At 40.6% G+C, this 20,662-nt stretch overlaps 1 protein-coding gene across 1 annotated transcript; it reads left to right on the forward strand.

Annotated features, from left to right (window-relative positions):
• Positions 1-362: 362 nt before the first annotated feature.
• LOC117292875 (ATP-binding cassette sub-family A member 3-like) lies at positions 363-20,491 on the forward strand. The gene is made up of 19 exons (XM_033775044.1): positions 363-522; positions 1,023-1,264; positions 2,358-2,598; positions 3,422-3,595; positions 5,187-5,368; positions 6,214-6,360; positions 6,790-7,062; positions 7,866-8,021; positions 8,393-8,603; positions 9,359-9,608; positions 10,311-10,570; positions 11,433-12,716; positions 14,092-14,306; positions 15,207-15,393; positions 16,131-16,243; positions 16,915-17,102; positions 17,919-18,089; positions 18,993-19,174; positions 19,932-20,491. The coding sequence occupies exons 1-19, from the start codon at positions 378-380 to the stop codon at positions 20,129-20,131; spliced, it is 4,821 nt and encodes a 1,606-aa protein (XP_033630935.1). The 5' UTR covers positions 363-377; the 3' UTR covers positions 20,132-20,491.
• Positions 20,492-20,662: the final 171 nt, after the last annotated feature.

The following is a 20,662-nucleotide window of genomic DNA, read 5'->3' on the forward strand; positions in this document are numbered from 1 at the left end:
GTTATGAATGAAGGTAAGAGATGATCAGGGCCCAATTTCAAAAAGCCTGTAAGCGCAATCAGTTGCTTAGCACAAACAACTTTTGCTCAGAAAAAATAGGTCATCAGAACACCATACAGTTACAATTGCTCAGACTGGTCCCTCTGTCATTTTTTGCTTAGCCAAGAAATTTGCTTTCTGCTTGATAGCTTTATGGAAGTGGGCCTTGCAAGAATGTGATTCTCAACTTTCCCCCTTTTTTGTTCCCCACAGCTGTAGGTTTCGATTCCGAAGAGGAACTCCTTGAGGCGATGACACTCTCCTCCTCAAATAACATCCTCGGTGGCATCATCTTCAAGAACGACTTCACAGATGACGGACAAACGGCCCCGCCCAACATGACCTACAGCATCCGCCTAAGTAACTCCATGAGGAATGTGGAGAATGAGAACAGCATGTCCCAGTGGCAGACAGAGGATCTGTTTCCATTCTACCAGGTGCCTGGACCCAGAAACAAGGATGATTTGTATGGAGGGGTACCAGGTAGGGGATTCTAGCACTCTCCTTTTATTTCTATAGCCCCTTTCACACATCTGCTTGGAATCTACATGTAGCCCTGGGGAGACCACATGTATTTGTTTTATCCCAGTGCACTTTCACACTGTGTCCCTATTCCACTGGGTTCTGGTTGCATGTTTCAAGTATACCCTGGGATTTTACCGCTTTTGTGTGAAAAGGCCTATCATTATTTCCCGGGGCAGCCACAGGGGAATCAAGTAATATGAACAGGATTTGTATTTTTTATTTATTAGGGTGTCATGGCCGAGCGGTTTGGAGCATCAAAGTCAATCTCTGATGGTTTAGTCATCAGCATGTGGGTTTGAATCCTGGTCATGACACGTGTCCTTGAGCAAGATGCTTTACTAATTGCTTCTCTTCATCCAGGGGTAAAAATGGAGAGCTTGATATTGTGTTTGAAAAAGCCTTCTGAACTAAATGAAATGCTATTTTAAATTGAATTTGTTTTTGTATTATCTTAACAGCCTACTATCGTGAGGGTTTCCTGACTCTACAGAATGCTATAGACATGGCTGTTCTCCAGTTTCAGGGCGCCAGTCTCAACCATGCTACATTGATGCAGCGGTACCCGTACCCTCCGTATTTTGAAGACCTCTACGTCATTGTACTTCAGTCATCTTTTCCTGATCTCATTATGGTCAGTCTGGTGCTCGTAGCCCTCAACATCGCCAAGAGTGTTACCTATGAGAAGGAGAAGAGACTCAAGGTACAAGACAGCTTTCTATTTATCTTGTTGAATGATTACAGTTATTATTATTTATTTGACAAAAACAAGGCAAAATGTACAATAAATAATTAATATAAACCACAAGGGAAACTGACTGGATAATAAATAATGAAATTCACATAATATTAAACAGGATAAAAGGAGCAAGAAAGCAAAAAATGAATAAATAAAATACAAAATGAACAGAAACCCAAAGAATCTAAATATCTTAAAATGGCCAATACAACAATGAATACAATTGTGTGTCCAATATCTCAATATCATTTCAAAAGCTAGTCAGCACACAAAGTTGCTAAGCAAGAAGAAATCTGTAAGTGGATCATAAGCCAAAGAGGCTGTGACTTTTTTTCCTGCTAAGCAAATTATTCTCTGTCTAATAGCCCCGTCTAATAGTCTCCAATTTTATGGCTCAACTAACCATAAAGGGATCAGAAGGCCTCAGTGGTTTCTTTCCCACCTCTGTAGACTCAGTTTAAATCCCACCTCAGATCATAGCTTTGCATGTGGCTTGGGTTTTCAGTCCCTACCTAATTGCGTGGGTTTTCCTTATTGGGGTTTTTCCCCCACATCTTAAACTGAACAGTTGTTTTAGTTTCTAATCAAGAAATTGTGATTCAAACTAGACGATAATATTTACTCTAGTCATTGTGAAATCAGTGGTTAGCTTTAGGGATTCGAACCCACAACCTTGTAATTGCAAGTCCTGCAGTCTAACCACTGGACTACTTGTGACTTGTATGTTGAGACCAGCCCTATCCCAAAACTGATTTGTCTACCTTAGATTGGTGTAGTGATATCTTGCCTCCCTTCCACCTCTGGGACCTGAATCCCACCGGGGGCACTATTGACCCCTTGCACGCGTGTCACACGCAGTGACTGATGCCACGCTGGTGGTCAACTTGGAATAATTTTCTTGAGTTTTCTTCCCACATCTTAAACTGACATTTCTTCATCATCCTCTCTTCTTGTTTGGCTACAATTAGAGCGTTGAGAATATTTATCCAGAACCAGATTCTGATTGCTAACAGTAAACATGTCATCCTTCCCCCCCCCCTACCCACCACCCATTCAGGAATCTATGAAAATGATGGGTCTGTCCAACTGGGTTCACTGGTCAGCATGGTTCATCAAATACTTCATCTATCTGATTATCACCGTTTCTCTGATGACGATGATGTTTTGCATCAAGGTTGGTGACCTCAATGCGGCCGTAGTCACCAACAGTGACCCCTCTATCATATTTGTCTTCTTGATGCTGTACGCTGTTCTCAGCATCATGTACAGCTTTGCTATAAGTTCACTGTTCAGTAAAGGTGAGTGCGAGTAATGTCGTTTGACTTCATCAATAGTTCACTTAAAGGCAATGGGGAGGGGACTATTGTAATTACTCATAATAATTCTTAGCATAAAACCTTACTTGGCAACGAGTAATGGGGAGAGGTTGATAATGTAAAACATTGTGAGAAACGGCTCCCTCTGAAGTAATGTGTTTTTTGAGAAAGAAAGCAATTTTCCTCAAATTTGAAGTAACATAGTTTTTGAGAAAGAGGTGATTTCTCACTCAAATAATAACTCAAAGTTAGTGCATAACACTGTTTTTCAAAGGTGTCCAGCAGTAACCCACATTATAAAAATAGTAAGTGGTATAAAATATTCAAACGATATTATGTGTAAGTGTATACAAAAATGTAAAGTTTCTCCTTCACCCATTATAAATGCACTGCATAAACATTTAATGAGTGGTGGGAACCAAATCATGCATTAACCTGTGTTTCTACACAGGCAATGTTTGGTTGGTTACACAATCAAGTATCATGCATCACCCTGTGAATTGACCCAAACGATGAAAAAGGGCACTGCAAAATTAAATGTTGTGTTTAGATTGAGATACTAAACATACTATACACTGGAAAAATTTCATATTCAAACATGAGCGTTAATTAGGCCTCTTTGTGTGAATGAAAGTGGGTCAAACCGTGCGGCCATTTGTGGCTTTGGACATTTTGGTACAAGCTGCTTGTAAAGGGTTTCTTGTGTAGGTAATTTCATGCCTGACAGCACGTTGTGGTCTTGCCTTTGACGGAATGCGCTTTGCAAGAATGATGTATTAATACTATTTTATTTCTGCTTCTTCAGCAAACTCTGCAGCAGTAGCAGCCGGTGTGTTTTGGTTCATCTCCTACATGCCCTATTACTTCCTGCTTCTCTTCTACCAGGGTCTGTCATTACCAGGCAAGATTGCCTCCTGTCTCATCTCAAATACAGCCATGGGTCTTGGAGCTCAGATTATTGCACTCTTTGAAGGCACAGGTAAAGTGTCTTTTTATAATTGTATATATTTTTTTGATAATAGTAATAATAAGTTTTTAATATGCACTTTTCACATCCCAATTTGCATCTGTTGACTTTTAACAATGGTTTATTTAATCTGAATAAAAAACAACTAAAAGGTTGACAACATTGAAATTTACAAAGTTGTTACAGAGTTAAGAAAAATGGAGTTAAAAAACAATAACCAGGCAAAATCTGTACAAAAACTCACAAATTGTTTAAAATAAAATTAAAAATTCCCACAAGTGTTATGTCTGGGAATGGAACACCCAATCTGCTGCTGACAACACCACAGCCTGGTGTGCTAGACCGCTCGGCATCAACACCCCACAAAGTATATTACCCAATGTGGCCCAGTCACTATCCCCACCAACTACTTCAGTTATTATTAATATAATAATAACAGCACTGTACTTTATTAGCGCTAAATATAAAATCGTCTGTGGACGCGGCTTATCGCACTATGTGACACGCGTGTATGGTAATATGATCATCATGTGAACGCACATACATTTGTAGACTGTTTCTACGTGTTTTCATTGGTCAATGTTCATGATGAAATCAAACACAGAATGTCGCACTCAGCATTCTCCGGGTTCTATTTCTATTTCTTCTTGAATAATCACTCGGACAAAGATGACATTTGCACACACCTGCACACACACACAGAAGGACAAGGCAAACACTATGCCCAATGTAACACCAACAACAACTGTGCCGCAGTTGGGCAGGACCATGGGCAGTTGGGCAGGCCCTTTTAACACAAACAACAACTGTGCCACAGTTGGGCAGGCCCATGCTCAGTTGGCCAGGCCCATTTGTAGTTGGTCCGACCCATTTGTAGTTGGGCATGCCCATTTACAGTTGGGCTACCCATTTGCAGTTGGGCTACCCATTTGCAATTGGGCTACCCATTTGTAGTTGGGCTACCCATTTGCAGTTGGGCTGGCCCATTTGGAGTTGGTCAGACCCATTTGGAGTTGATCAGAGCCATTTGCAGTTGGCCAGGGCCAAACTATAATTAGGCCATTTCTACAATTGGGCCACAACATAGTTAAATAATAAGTTTGTACACACTAGATAAACTAATACTCAAACATACACCATGAAAACTGTTATGGTATTTAGGACTAAGTTAAAGCAAGTTCGAGTTTGCTTGATCATTGTTTCATTATTGTATTCCATAAAGGAGAAATCTGCAACATTCTTTGACGACACTGGACACCTTTGGTAATTGTCAAAGACCAGTGTTCTCACATGGTGTATCCCGACATTATGCATATAAAATATCAAACCTGAGTAAATTTGGGCTCAATCCGTCATCAAAGTTGCATGAAAACAATGAAAGATAAAACACCCTTATTGCACAGATGTGTTTTTAGTGTGTATGGATCATCACGTGAACGCTCATACATGTAGACTGTCTTTACGTGTTTCCATTGGTCAATGTTCATGGAGAAATCACACAGAAAGTCGCACTTGGCATTCTCCGGGTTCTATTTCTATTGTATTAGCCCTACTGAATATTTTCACCTTTTTTCGTTATGGTTTCCGCTCCTTGTTGTTGTAGGTGAAGGTATCCAATGGGATACAATCAACAAGCCTTTCTCCGTGGATGATGACTTCACGTTACTGCAGGTTATGATGATGATGGTCTTAGACATCATCCTCTATGGCGTTTTCACCTGGTACGTGGAGGCGGTCTTCCCTGGAGAGTTTGGAGTACCACTAGGATGGAATTTCTTCTTAAAGGTCAGGGTGGAATCAAGTTACAATTCGTTTGTTACGCTTAGACCAGTATTCTCACTTGAGGTATCCCAACTTTTGTTATTCTTTTACAACGTCGATGAACAATTGAGTCATAATTTTCATAGGTTTTTTATTTTATGCACATGTTAGCATACACCAAGTGAGAATACTTCAAATATTAACAATTACCAAAGGTGTCCAGTGCCATTTTAAAGAAATGCTTGACATGACTTGAACTAATTGACTTTTTACTTGACTTGAATTGGACAAAAATTACTCGTGACTTGAATTGACTTGAGTAAAAAATACATGTGTGTAACTTCAGAAGTGACTTGACTTTGGGAAAGTTTGACTTGTTTACTGTTACCCTCCAGATAAAGGTATTTAAAGCCATTGGACACTTTCCGAACAGAACAAAAATTTAAAGTTCACAGATTTACAAATAACTTACAGGGTTTACAGAAGGTAATGGTGAAAGACTTCCCTTGAAATATTATTCCATGAAATGCTTTACTTTTTGAGAAAACATTAAAACAATATCAATTCTCGATATACATGTAAACACATGTCATGACACGGCGAAATGTGCGGAAACAAGGGTGGGTTTTCCCGTTATTTTCTCCCGACTCCGATGACCGATTGAGCCTAAATTTTCACAGGTTTGTTATTTTATATATAAGTTGTGATACATGAAGTGTGGGCCTTTGGACAATACTGTTTACCGATGTTGTGCGATTGCTTTAAAAAAAAAAAATCTTTTTCTAAAAGACTTAAAGATCAGATTGTAAAAGTGTGGTAAAACATATGCTTCAAACTCAATTCCTAATTCTTGCTGTTTGTTTATGTAGCCATCTTACTGGTGTGGTTCCCCCATCATTGTGGAGGTCTTGGAAGGAGATGGTTTCTCCATGCAGCTGCCAGGTGCTAACTCAGGGTTCTTTGAGGAGGAACCAACCAACATCAAGGCTGGAATACAAATCAGGAATCTCAGCAAGGTATCAATATAATAATCACCCCAGGCATTTATGCTGGGTTTTGTCAGTTTAAGAGTAACACAAATAATAATATCGTTATACATAGATCAAGGAACTTCTTGTTATTTAATTTACTGCCGAAAGTGAGTTCTTGAATGGTCTCAACATTAAAACTTGCAATAGTTTCATCAATCTCAGTTTGTTGTTTAATTCTAAAAAGTGATTAAACTCCATAAACTAATTTGCTATACCTTCCCAGTTAACAAGCAGTACAGTGTTTTTCAGAACTGAGAAGTCTCCCGAACAATCCGATACTACTCTGCAGTAGTAGAATATAAAGCAAGACAGTTCTGTTAAGAGAAAACACTACCTGGCAAGTAGATACAGACATGGTGTTACCGCAAACCAAATATATACTCCACAAACTACTTATTCCTTTTATCAACGCAGGTGTTCAAGAACAAATCCGCAGTCAACAATGTCTCCATGAACATGTACAAGGGTCAGATCACTGTCCTGCTGGGTCACAACGGCGCAGGTAAGACCACCACGATGTCCATGCTGACTGGATTCATCCCACCCACTAGCGGCACAGCCTTCCTGAATGGATGTAGCATCAGGGGCAATCTGGAGGGGGTCAGGTCTAGTCTTGGACTCTGCCCTCAACACGATGTACTCTATGATGATCTGACTGTAGAGGAGCACTTGTATTTCTTTGGGAAGGTAAATCATACTCTCTCTCCCCCCACCCAAAAAAAAAAAAACCCAAACCCCAGAAATTGGGTATTTACGTACATGTAAAATGATAAGATGGTGAAAGAGCTTTGAACATTTTTTCAGACATTTTACTGAAAAGAAAACCAATAGGGTTAACAAATGTCTGGTATATTGCATTGATTTTACACATATAAACAGGACTAAACTTATGCTTATATCCAAAAGGCACTTTCAAATTGAGGAATATAACCAGCCTAGTCCTAGCCTTTAGTCAAGGCGCACGCGGCACTCGCAGATGTCAAGCTCAACACACAAACAAGATCAGCGCGAGCTGTGAAGACGCAAAGCGCCTTGAGCAACTCGTTTTGGGGCCTTATCTTTTTCTTTACTTTTTTGCCACAGATTTTGGTGGGAGAAATGTAATGCATGAGCGTGATTAGTTGTTGGCCAATAAGAATAATAACACCATACTGTAAATCACACACCGCAGTACACGCCTTATCACCCACACACACAAATGGTGCGCTAAAAAGTCACAAGCTGAGGGTAACATAATAATATATGGTGCATATATGAATAACTGATTACATAAACGAGTCTCTACACGTAAAGGCGCTTCGCCACTCGCACTGGTATTTTTTTGTGCATGACATCTGGGGGTGCTGCCGCCGCGTGCGCCTTGATTAAAGGCGAGCCTAGCCCCTTATCTAGACAACTTTGCATGAACTCGAACCTACCACAATCAAAGCTTTCAATCACTTATTCACAATTGTTCTGTTTCTTTTTTATTGTACTCTGCCTGCTACTAGCTTAAAGGACTTTCTACAGCAGAAGTAAAGAAAGAGACTGAGCACTACATTGAAGCTACAGGTCTACAGGATAAAAGGAAACAATATTCCAAGTCACTGTCTGGCGGAATGAAACGTAAGCTGTCGGTGGCTATTGCCCTGATCGCTGACTCAAAGGTAACTAGGTTTTGAATCTTTGCATGGTGGGGTCCCAGTCTCAATGGGAGGGGTTAGCTGCCTGAAGTAAGAATCATTAACTGTGTGGTCAATAATTTTAATCATCAATTTAAATCGATATTTATTTCCATAGTGTTGAACAAAAGGAGAATAGTAAACATAATTGGACAAAAAATATAAGTCAAAGACAATCAAGAACTGGTTGAGAAAAATAATTAAAGAAATAAAAATTAATAATGAAATAAAAATAATACAATGTAATGGATACAGAGCGAACCAATATGGGGGCATTTACAATACCCAACAAGACATTGTTTTAAAATGCCCACTAAACAAATACAATAAACAATGCTGAACTTTTTCTTGATCAGGTTGTAATGTTAGATGAGCCCACCTCGGGCATGGATCCTGATGCCCGGCGGTCAACCTGGGACCTTCTAGAGAACCACCGGGATGGCCGTACCATACTCCTGACCACTCACCACATGGATGAGGCTGACCTACTGGGTGATCGCATTGCCATCATGGCTGAAGGAGAACTCCAGTGTTTTGGGACTTCGCTCTTCCTTAAGAAGAAATACGGTGAGTGATTCTTGTAAAAATATTCTGAGACCAAGGGAAGAAGTCAAGCTGCAAAAGACCTTGTGCAAAGAGGTTGCGGTAGACTTTTTGGCAAAATTGGTAGCGCCCTCTATTGAAAAAACTAACAACTGCGGTGTCTTTTTGTGCATAATCTAGGCACTGAAGAAAGCGCAGCAAATGGTGCGCGGTGCTCAACACTTGCGCGCTCATTGGGCGCCTGGATTGGTGTATAGCTAATACCATTTGATCAAAGTGTACAGGATTAGTGGAAATGGGTAAAGTGTTTGGATGGTACAAGAGTGGGCTCCACAATTTACCATTTATAATAGGAAGGTTAATAATTGATCAAACTTGACCAAGTTGTAAGCCTGGCTACTCAACAAAAGTTTTAATGAGATATCGTCTAATATCACAAGGCCAAACAGCCACTTCAAGGTGAAGGCTACACTTGACTGAATTTGGCCATCAACCCAAATCAACTGTCACCAGGGACAGGATGCCACTTACCTCTGGGTTTAATACAAGGATGTACATGTAAGCATAGGTATCATCCACTAGGAGCATGGCAGCATGCACTACCTTCCCAACTTTTTATGGAGCAATTATGGTTCAGTTCCTTGCTCAAGGGCACAACTGTGACTGGGATTCCAACCCACACTCTTCTGTTGACAACATCAAAGCTTGGGTCTGGTGAGGTCTGGTGAGCTAGGCCACCACACGCCACAACCTGACTTGTGTGTCTTGTCCACTTCCAGGTGTTGGCTACCACATGGTGATGGTCAAGTCCCCTCAGTGTAACGTCAATCAAGTGGCTGACTTGATCCATTCCTACATCCCCACGGCGTCCATGGAGAGTAACGTCGGCGCTGAGCTGTCCTTCATCCTGCCCAATGAGGCCTCTGACACCTTTGAGGCTCTCTTCACACATCTTGAGGAGAACAAGAAAGTATTGGGTATCAGTAGCTATGGTGCATCCATCACCACCATGGAAGAAGTCTTCATCAAGTGAGTATTAAGAAAACAATTAAAATTTTGCTTTGGGGTAAAAAACTAAAAAATCTGATTACCATCATCATCATTATGTTGAGTGCCATTTAGTACAGGCCTCGCCTTCTACAGCGGCCACCGGCCACGATGCCCCAGCGAATTGCACGGGGAGTCGCGCGGCCGGGGCCAGGATACAGTCTATGTTTTTCCCCTGGCTATTTCGCTGGTGTCCAAGGCTTGGTGTTTTGGATTATGTTGTGACCCACCACTACCAGTGACCTGCCTGCCTTGCGACTTTCTTTTTCATTGCCAAACACATGTTTGTGTCCAAATTTTATTATATTGAGGTAACGGCAGAGCCCTAATTTTGGAAGTCATCATACTCCATCAAGTTCATTATTGACTAATCAGCATGCCCTCCCACAAAAGACATAATTGTCATGCTTTCTGTAGCTCCCATGTGTTATGTAAAGCACGTAAAAGAACCCAGTGCATTTATCGTTAAGAGAACGGGTTCGCCCTGGTGTTTGTAATCTGATCGGGAGCATATTGCGCCACAGCACCACCTTGGTGATATTGGTGCTTTAGGTCCCATACTTAAAAACATAGCTCCACTTCACAATACCTTGCAGGAAAACTACTGAGGGATTTGATACGCCCCTAGGGGTTTGATCAAGTGCTTTATAAGAACCATGTATTATTATTTTGCTTGAATTTCAGAGTTGGTGAAAATTCTGACAGCACCTTGTCGGGGAAGCTACACCACAACTCAGTACCGAGCCAACGATTAACCAATGGCCTGCTACCATCCAAGGAACATATCAGGCAGAATGGGCAAACTATTGGGATACAGTCCACCCCGGGCTCCACCACAAAGCCAGCGCGCTATGGATCAATGGATGACATACACAAGGAAGTTCAGACCACTGATATGGCGTTTGTGGACATGGCCATGTCGAATGATTATGATGGCAAACAAGGTATTGTTAATATGCACATCTTTGTCTCAGTTGGTAGAGTGCCGTTATGTCCCCCATGTGGCACAAACTGTGTACAAACCTTCTTCTGATAGCACCCTCTATTGAATCATCTTCCTTTAGCGCATGTTAATTTCCCATATGGGGGACAGAATATCCACAGGACATAAATTTCCTAGAAAAATCCGAAGGTCACAGTTTCAAGACCTGCTCTATTAAAAAAAATTGCTCAACCTTAATTTATACAAATTGTCAGTGAAGCTTGGAGACTTGACCTAAACCTTGACCTTAGGGATCAAACCTAAACTGAAAGAAGGAAATATGGATTTACAGACATTTTCTGAAAGTTGTTTTTTTTCTGCTTCTTTTGCTTTTGTAAATGGAAATGTCAAGAACCCCCCCCCCCTTGTAAAATAAAATACGTACAGAGTTTTGAGTTGTACACTCTTTGTTGCAGTAGATTGCAATTCTTTATAAATAGTGAAAGAATAACCGAATACAAAGAATCCCCTACCCTTTTCATTTTGTACTGTTTATAAGTTGAAGCTACATGTAGACATTGGCGTCAGTCAGGGGGGGGGATATTACAAAGCTATAATTGAGTTGTTTTTTAGGTACAATAACCATAGAAAATAGGGTCGTTATAGATTGAAATAGACATCTGGGAGGGGGGCACATCACCCCTCAGACTTCCTAGATTGCATCAGAGAGCATCTACCGGCTAAAAAAAGCGGGCCCCAGACCCCACGCCGTAAATGTTATGTCTCCCCCCCCCCCCATCTTTCAAGACGGATTGATGCCCCTACATGTAGATGCATTTTTCATGTTTTTCATTCACTTGCTTACTTGTCATTATTATCTCTAGGTGGCCAGTATTCCAGCAAGACCCAGCTGACAACAAAGCAGCGTCGGAACACCGGCCTTAAACTCTACCTGCAGCAGTTCAGAGCCATGCTTGTCAAGCACATTCTGCACAGCAGACGCAACGTGATTCTAGCGTCCGTCCAACTCTGCGTACCTCTCTTAAACACCGCCATCGCTGTTGTCTTACTCCTTGTGTCACCCCAGTGGTACATCTCACCACCCCTAATCATAAGCGCTACTCCGTACAAAGAAGGCATCGCTCAATTCTCAAAGGGATTAAACTTTTCCTCCCAGGTGACGAAAAGTTTAGGCCAGTCGTACCTGCGACAGTTTGATGGTACAGGAACGCAAGTTGTGGACATTGATGAGGTTACATCAGTTCCTCATAATATGCGTGATTATTTAGTCTCACAGGGCCAGGATGGCGTTGGCATGTACAATTCTAAGAACCTTGTCTCGGCAGCGTTTGAATATTACGACGACGCACCTATCATCGGTAACATATCTTTGGGAAATGTATCTCTGATTGTTGGAATGGCATTCTATAATAACCAACCATACCACACGTCACCTCTCTCACTGAACGCAATCAACAACGCTTATGCCAGGTATTACCTAGGCGACCAACACAACTTCAATGTCATCAACGATCCTCTCCCGGCGACCGTGGAAGAACAATTTTCCGAGCAGTCCGAAAGCTTCGGCCTGGGCAGTATGATTGCATTCACCATGGTATTCGGTATGTCATTTTTGGCTTCCTCCTTTGGGGTGTTCCTCATCATGGAGGCCAACACCAACGCCAAGCACCTCCAGATCGTCAGCGGTGTCCACGCTGTCGCCTTCTGGTTCTCCAAGTTCATCTGGGATCTCATCAACTACATGATACCATGCGTGCTGATCGGACTCCTTATGCTGGCATGCAGAGTGGATGCTTACGCCCTGGATGGCCGCATCTGGGATCTCTACCTCCTTCTGTTTCTCCACGGTTGGGCAGTCATCCCTTTCAGCTACCTCCTAGCATTCTTCTTCAAGGAGCCTGCATCGGGCTATGTCCGTATCCTCATCATTAACATTGCCCTTTCGATGTTGATGTACTTTACCTATAAAGTGTTGTCGATCGAGGAGCTTGGGCTGACTAATGTAGCTCAGCTCCTGGACTGGATCTTTATGTTGATGCCTTTGTATAGTCTTGGTGCTGCCCTGGAGGTCTACTATATACACTACACTCACATTAGCATCTGCCTGTCATTCGTTCCATACAGCCAGCAGTACTGTGACATTGAAGGTAAGGATTATTCAGGCTGTACTTATCAACCCTTTAGAGATAATTTCAGTTATGTGTAACCATAACCATAGGCCCAGACGTGGCTTATATTGTTTAGCTATCAACACAATTGTCTGTTAGTAAAGTGTCTGAAAAATGACTGTTTTTAGAAAACATTGATACTTTGTTATCGTGGAAATCAATGGACAATGACAACTCAGGTTTTGAGCTTTACTTTGACCATTTGGTTTGAGTGGTTATACCGTGTGTCTCAAAAAAATCTATACACTTTTGAAATGGCTGCAGAATGAAAAGTATATGATTCTGGAGGAAAAGGTTTAGATGTATGGATAGCTAATGGTCTCAACTTTCATTTGACACCATAAAGTCCGAAAATAATTCATGATTGTGTGAGCAATGCTCTCTTTTGTGAAGGGTTGAAAATAAGGCTGCGCAGGAATTAGCCTTCCCTTTGTGAGAGGTAAGTCCTTACACAATTCAATCCAAGATTTCGGCTACTTCAGGTTAATGGGTAACCTGAAGAATAAGTAGCCAACATCTTTGACATTCCTGTTTTCAAAAAAACGTATTATTGAACAATCTTTGTACATAATCCCCATCTGATTATTAAGAAAACCAATGAAATGTTCAACTCGTCTTATAATAACTGAAATGCGGGATGAAGGTTTTTATGAAAAGTCACAGATGTTAAAAAACAAACACAGTTTGTAACATGGAAATTGCTACATGTGCCATCACACCATTGCGATTCATATGAAGACACCACTGAGTCTACCAGGGAAAGTTACAATGCTACAAGAACAAAAATGCATTCCCTGTTCACTTATGAATATATAAAAAATGGTTTAATAAACCATAAACTTCACTCAGCAAACCAAAACTTATTGTATTTGAGCATGAATTTATTACATCACCCTCGATTTTGTAAGCTCTCAAATTGGAAGGCTAATTTCTGCACAGCCTTATTTTAAACACTTCACAAAAAGTGAACAGTGCTCACCCAGCCATGAATTATTTTCAGATTTTTTGGTGTGATATGAAAGTTGAGACCCTAAGCTATCCATAAACAAAAACCCTTTTCCCCAGAATCGTTTATTTTTATTTGGCAGCCATTTCAAAAGTGTATAGTTTTTTTTGAGACACTGGTACATATAGGTCAGATCTTGCAGCTATTTGCAGCTGATATGAGCATTTTGGCACAAGCTGTTTCTGGCTCCTTTGGTCTCTATCGGGTTAACACTCAGAAGCTATAACTTGTATAAGGTAAACATTTATTAACCTTCTTGATAGCCAATTGTGAAGCGCATTGATACATTTTGTAAATTGCGTTATATAAGAACTAGTGAATATTATTTTGTGCTTCCTGCACCTTCAGGTATCTCCTACAACCCAGAGTATCTGACGTGGAGTGGGGAGGGTATCGGTCGCTACCTGGTATTTTTTGCCATTGAGGGTGTCCTATACTTTGCGCTTGTATTCGTCGTGGATTCAGACCTCTTCAAGAAGATGATACAAGGCATCAGGAAGGTGTTATGTTGCAGGAAGAAGAGACTGGTGTATAGTGAAACTGATAAAGCAATTAATGTGGAGGTGAGGCTTACTAAGATTAGAAAGTGTTGTGGCCTTTGCAAGTGTCGTGGCTGAGCAGTTAAGAGAACCGAATTCCAACTCTGGTGTTTCTGTTCAGCAAAGTGTGGGTTTGAGTCTCAGTCGAGACACTTGTGTCCTTAAGCAAGACAATTACACTTTGCTTCATCCTTCGATGGGACGTAAAGACATTGGTCCTGTGTGTTGTGTATTATTAAGATTAATTTGTGACCCTCTCACCTTGAGTACTCATACCTGGCCCAAGTTCTTACAGTTCTGAATCTTGGCTCCAAGCACTGCTCCCAAGAAATTCTGAAAGTTCAAACATCAGAACAAGTCTCTTACAATTTTTAAATCTATGGCCCACACTGAAAAGAATTTCTCCTGAGAAATTGTAGAAGCTTAGTTATCAGAACAAGTCTCTCTCTCTTGCAAACTTAGTAAAAGCACTTCACCCCAAGAAATTCAGAAAATTTAAACTTGATAATATTTTCCTCTTAGTTACAATTCTTACAGTTCTGAATCTAAGCTCTACACTGAAAAGCTCTTCGATTGAGAAATTCTGAAAGTTTAAACATCAAGCCCAGTTAAAAATACTGTAAATTGCTTCCTGCAAAGCAAACGTGTTTTGCATCACTACTTGAATAAGAGTGCGCACCAACTATAGCATCACCAAAATTGGCTTTGCATGCGCAGGAAGTTTGAACAAGGCTTTAGTCTAGGCTCGTAACTGCAAAGCACTTCTTCTGTAAATTCTGAAAGTTCAAACATCAGAATAAGTCTCTCTCTCTTGCCAGCTTATATCTAGGCCCAAGACCATAATAAACCCCCCTTCTTCTTCCGAGTAATTAAGAATATGCAAACTTCAAAATAACTTTCTCTCTCTCATAACCCTGATTCTAGGCTGATGAGGATGTTGCCAGTGAGAGGTCCCGCATCCTAGACACACCCCTCCAGGAGTTGAATCAGACGGATGCTCTTCTCATCAAGGATCTGAAGAAGGTTTACTCCTTGAGAGGAGGCCAAGGGCTGGTGGCTGTGGATGGTATCTCAGTGGGAGTTCCTCTTGGAGAATGCTTTGGTCTCCTTGGTAAGAATGATTGGTTATGGGCAATATAATAATAATATAAATAACATAATAATAACAGAGACTTTTATATGGCACATGATGCAGGAGCCACTATGCCTAACACAAAGCATACAACAATGACAAAAATACTAAAAGCAATTGTTACAAAAGAAAGATTCAAACAAATGAGTCTGTAAAAGTCCCTTGGAAATCTGAAGAGTCATCTTGGCGAATATGGATAGGGTAAGTCATTCCATAACGAAGGTGTAATGAAGTTAAACACTTGTGTCCTTGAGCAAGATACTTTACTATAATTGCTTCTCTTCACCCAGGGTACCTGGGAGGGTAGAGGTTGATATTGTGAATGAAAAAGCCTTTGGAGCGATATAAACTGTTGCCCAGGTTGTATACTCCCAAGGGAGCTGAGAAACATTAAAAGGGATGTTATTGGCCCTATGACCAGGGCGCTAATGTAAAGCGCATTGATACGGTTATTGTGAAATGCGCTATATAAGAGTTATTTGTATTATTATTTTGTTATTAAAGGCTCTTTGACCGTAGAATTTAGTGGAAAAGTTAGTTCTGAGACTATTTACTGAAATGAATCATTTGGCATGTTTGGTGGCAGGGATCAAAGCTAATTAAAGAAATAATCCTTTGAGAGAGATTGCTAGGTATGTTTTGCATTTATACATGTACCTTATTAGGCCCTTTTGGTTGGTTCTATTTTCTTATTTTTTTGTTTATCCTTACACAAGGTGTGAATGGAGCAGGGAAAACCACAACATTTAAGATGCTGACTGGTGATGAGACACTAACAGCTGGTACAGCTTACCTTGATGGCTATAGCATTAAGTCAGATATCAAAAGGGTAAATATTTTGCTTTTTATTCTCTATTCTAGGCCCAATAATATTGAGCAACTTCAGCAAAAAACAGACATGATCTTCATTCGATAAAATGCTCCTACTTTTTTCAAGGACCAAATATCATGCCTGAGAAAAACATTGCTTATCAATTCTCTACTTGGCAAAAATGAACAGGATAACAGTCAAAGATGGTACAGCTGATCTGATGTGATTTTTTGGCTGTTAACCTTATTCTGATTAGCATCATTTTGGTGGGCTTAGTTAATTGTTGTGCCTAAGCAGTTCTATTGTGCGTTACACATACATGTACATGTTCAGGCACACACTTTTGTTTTGTTCAAGGGCAAATCTGAGGGGTATACCTTTTAGAAGTAATGTACTACTATGGTTTAAATGTGTCCATTGTAAAGGAATACCACCTGCTTTACTTTTGGAACTAACGTACATGTACTACGTGTTGTCAAAAGTACTACCATGTTTTTAAATGTACCACTATGTTGTCAAAAGTGCTAGTATGTCAATCATGTCCATTGTAAAGGAATACCACCTGCCTTACTTTTGGAACTAAAGTACTACATGTTGTCAAATGTAATACTACATTATGTTGTCAAAAGTACTACTATGTTGTCAAATGTGTCCATTGTAAGGGATTCCCATCTGCTTTACTGATACAGGTCCAGCAACGGATGGGTTACTGCCCCCAGTTTGATGCCCTGATTGACCAGATGACAGGTAGGGAAACCCTCACCATGTATGGTAGATTAAGGGGTGTACCCGAGGCATACATCCCAGATGAGGTCAACCGACTACTCAAGATACTCACTATTGATCCTCATGCAGATAAACTCACCAAGACGTACAGGTAATGATGATGAGGGTCAGAGTTCAAGGGTCACTCATGTTCTAACTGCAGTGCTATACAATCAAGAAATTGTTCGATGGACTTAACTCATAATGGCATTTACTGTGTCAGACTTGTAGGAGCTGAGAGTGATCTTAAGTGCAACTCTTTCTTAACTGCTAAGCAGAGTTTTATGCCACACTTTGTGAAGTGGAACCCTGCTTCACAGTTTGTAATTCACAATTTGCTAAGATTCATTTTGCAATGAGCTGCCAATAATGCCAAAGTGATTTGTAATGTGGCATAATAATAATAGCGAATATTTATAATGTGCCATGTCTGTTAGACTTGACACTCCTGGTGTGTATGAAATACAGGCTAAAAATAGTTGGAATGAAGACAAACATTAAAATTTAGGAGCTACAGAAGAAGTGGGTCTTTAATTGAACTTTGAATTTTGCATGTGAGGTTTCCTTTCTGAGTTCTGCAGGGAGTCTGTTGAAGAGTGAAGGGCCAGATCTTTTGCTTTAAGGCAGTTAAAAGCAATTTGCAATTAAGAACCATCTTAGCTCTTTGTGAAATTAACCCAGTGTATTCAAGGCACAGTGTTAGCCAGAGGGGTGTCTAGGTGTTATTTGTACACCCTGTTTAAAATTGTTGACACCCTGTTTTATCTGTCATTTACAAGTTAATGTAATGTAAGTAAACAATTTGGACACCCAAGTTTCTAAACTCCTAGCAAACACGGACACCCTTTTAAATCCTTGCTAAAACTTTGATTCAAGAGGCAGGCAGAGCTTATTCATTTGGTCTGTTATTATTTCTCTGCTGTTTTAGTGGAGGCAATAAGCGTAAGTTGAGCACGGCCATCGCACTGATGGGTGATCCACCAATTATCTTCCTGGATGAGCCAACAACGGGAATGGACCCAGTAGCAAGAAGACTACTGTGGGACACCCTGTCTCAGATTCGCGCCAGCGGGAAGTGCATTATCCTCACATCACACAGGTATGTAAAGGTGTAGACATTATGATCTAAGAGAGGGGTAAAAGAAACTCTATCCATAATTAATATACGAATAGGAGGTCATTGTGACTCCATCCATGCCATCATTGCAATTTTTGCAATTTGACTCTAAAAACATCAAGCGTGGTAGACAGTAGCCACATGTGACAAGGGTTAAAGGCAGCGGACACTATTGGTAATTGTCAAAGACTAGTCTTCACAGTTGGTGTATCTCAAGATAAGCATAAAATAGCAAACCTGTGAAAATTTAAACTCAATCGGTCATCGAACTTGCGAAATAATAATGAAAGAAAAAATACCCTTGTCACACGAAGTTGTGTGCATTTAGATAGTTGATTTCAAGACCTCAAGTTCTAAACTTGAGGTCTCGAAATCAAATTCATGGAAAATTACTTCTTTCTCGAAAACTATGGCACTTCAGAGGGAGCCGTTTCTCACAATGTTTTATACCATCAACCTCTCCCCATTACTCGTAACCAAGAAAGGTTTTTTGATAATAATTGTTTTGAGTAATTACCAATAGTGTCCACTGCCTTTAATCAATAGATTTATGAATGATTTTCCATTGTAAGTCATTGTTAATACTGACAGGATTTAGCAAACAAACTAACTGATAAAATTATACCCCTTCTTTCATTTGTTTGCTGTCTATATGTACATTACACTGTCTACATGTATCTTATCCTTTCATTTACACTGCTTAGTTTTGATAGATGACGTGTCTTGAACTTTCTTGGTGTAATAGTGTTTGTAATGTTTTGTTAGAGTTCATGTGTAATTTGTTAACGTTTTTATAAAATCCACTCTGAACAGAATTTAGTTAATATTAACTGAGTTTTAAATGTGATTGAATAAAACTTGAATTTTGATGTTCCACATTTGCAGCATGGAAGAATGTGAAGCTCTATGTACACGGCTGGCAATCATGGTCAATGGTCAGTTTAAATGTCTAGGCAGCGTCCAGCATCTTAAGTATCGCTTTGGTCAGGGCTACACTGTACTAGCCAAGGCTCAGCATGGTGAGACACTCAGTAACTTCAAATTACTCATGGAAGAGATGTTTCCTGGTAAGTCAAAATTCAAAAACAATTCACTGATGATTTTGAATGCTGTTGGGTTCGATTGAAGGCACACTTTTGGGGTATGCAGCGCCAGCAGCCAAATGGGCGCCAGGTTGCTAATTATTTGACTTCAAGATTCTCTACCCTCTCAGGTACCCATTTACTCCTGGGTGATGAGAAGCAATGATAATAATAATAGTGGCTTCTTATATAGCGAGCATATCCGTCACTCAGTGAAGCTCAACGCACTTCTACATTCAGTATTTTCCTGCAAGCTGGGACTACGTTTGAAATATGAGACCTATTCTTTTAAAGCACCATGTAATGCTTTACAAGGTGCTGTGGCGCAATATGCTACCAATCAAGCCACTGGGACGCTGGGTTCTTTTACATGCTTTACACAACACAAGGGAAAACACGGCTTTACATCCCATCCAAAGGACGAAGCGTCATGGTTAAGTGTCTTGCTTAAGGATACAGGTGTCACAACTGGGATTCGAACCCACACTCTGAGCTTAAATAGAACCCACAACAGAGCTTGAGTCTGATGCTGTTAACTGCTAGGCCACATCAGGCCACAGCATTGATAGTTATTGTGCCTTGCGAGTGTCTTGACTGGGATTCGATCCCACACTCCAATGACTCAGACACTAAAGTGATGTCCTTGACAGTATCTCTCCGCCAAAAAACACCACATTTATGAGCTTCTTTTCACACTGTTTTCTATATATTAATAACATTTTTGTTGTTGCTAAAATTGCAGGAAGCAAATTGAAAGACGAACATCAAGGCATGGTCCACTACCACATCACCAACACACAGCTCACATGGGCCCAGGTCTTTGGGGCCATGGAGCGGGCCAAGACTAGCTGCGGCATCAAAGACTACTCCGTCAGCCAGACCACTCTTGAGCAGGTCTTCCTTAACTTTGCCCGAATGCAAAGGGAAGATAGTCGACGGTAGCCAGAAGGTAATGGGTGCACCTGTCTCACTTGTTGTACATATATTCACTTTTATAATGGGTACTATTCAATGCTTAAAAATTGTGCAAATTTTTGTTATTTTGTTATGGTCAGAATTGGTAGCCAATCATCCCAAATATTGTCCCAATTATTGTCAGGCCTATTCAAACTACAACTGGGACAGATCAACTCATGTCGAGTCAGGTCCCTCAAGTTTGGGCTTCTTTTACTTTGCCGAGGGAAGATGATCGACGATAGTCAGAAGGTAATGGGTAGAAGGTTAGGGGTGGGGGTCCAGTCTCTACCCCCTCTCTTTGTTCCCCTTTTGTGCCCCACTGGTTGTACATATATTCACTTTTTTGATAGGGTACTATTTAATGTTCAACAAAAAGTGCAAAATTGAGTTGCAGAATTGATAATCATCAGTGTCGTTGCCACGATGGGCGGTGCCAGGCGGGTCTGCCAAGAACTGTTAGTTCGTCCAACCCTCTGAGCAAAATACACTCTGCTGCCCAGCACAGATTTCCTCCTG

The sequence above is a fragment of the Asterias rubens genome, chromosome 7 (genome assembly GCF_902459465.1).
Source record: "Asterias rubens chromosome 7, eAstRub1.3, whole genome shotgun sequence".
Lineage (NCBI taxonomy): Eukaryota > Metazoa > Echinodermata > Asteroidea > Forcipulatida > Asteriidae > Asterias > Asterias rubens.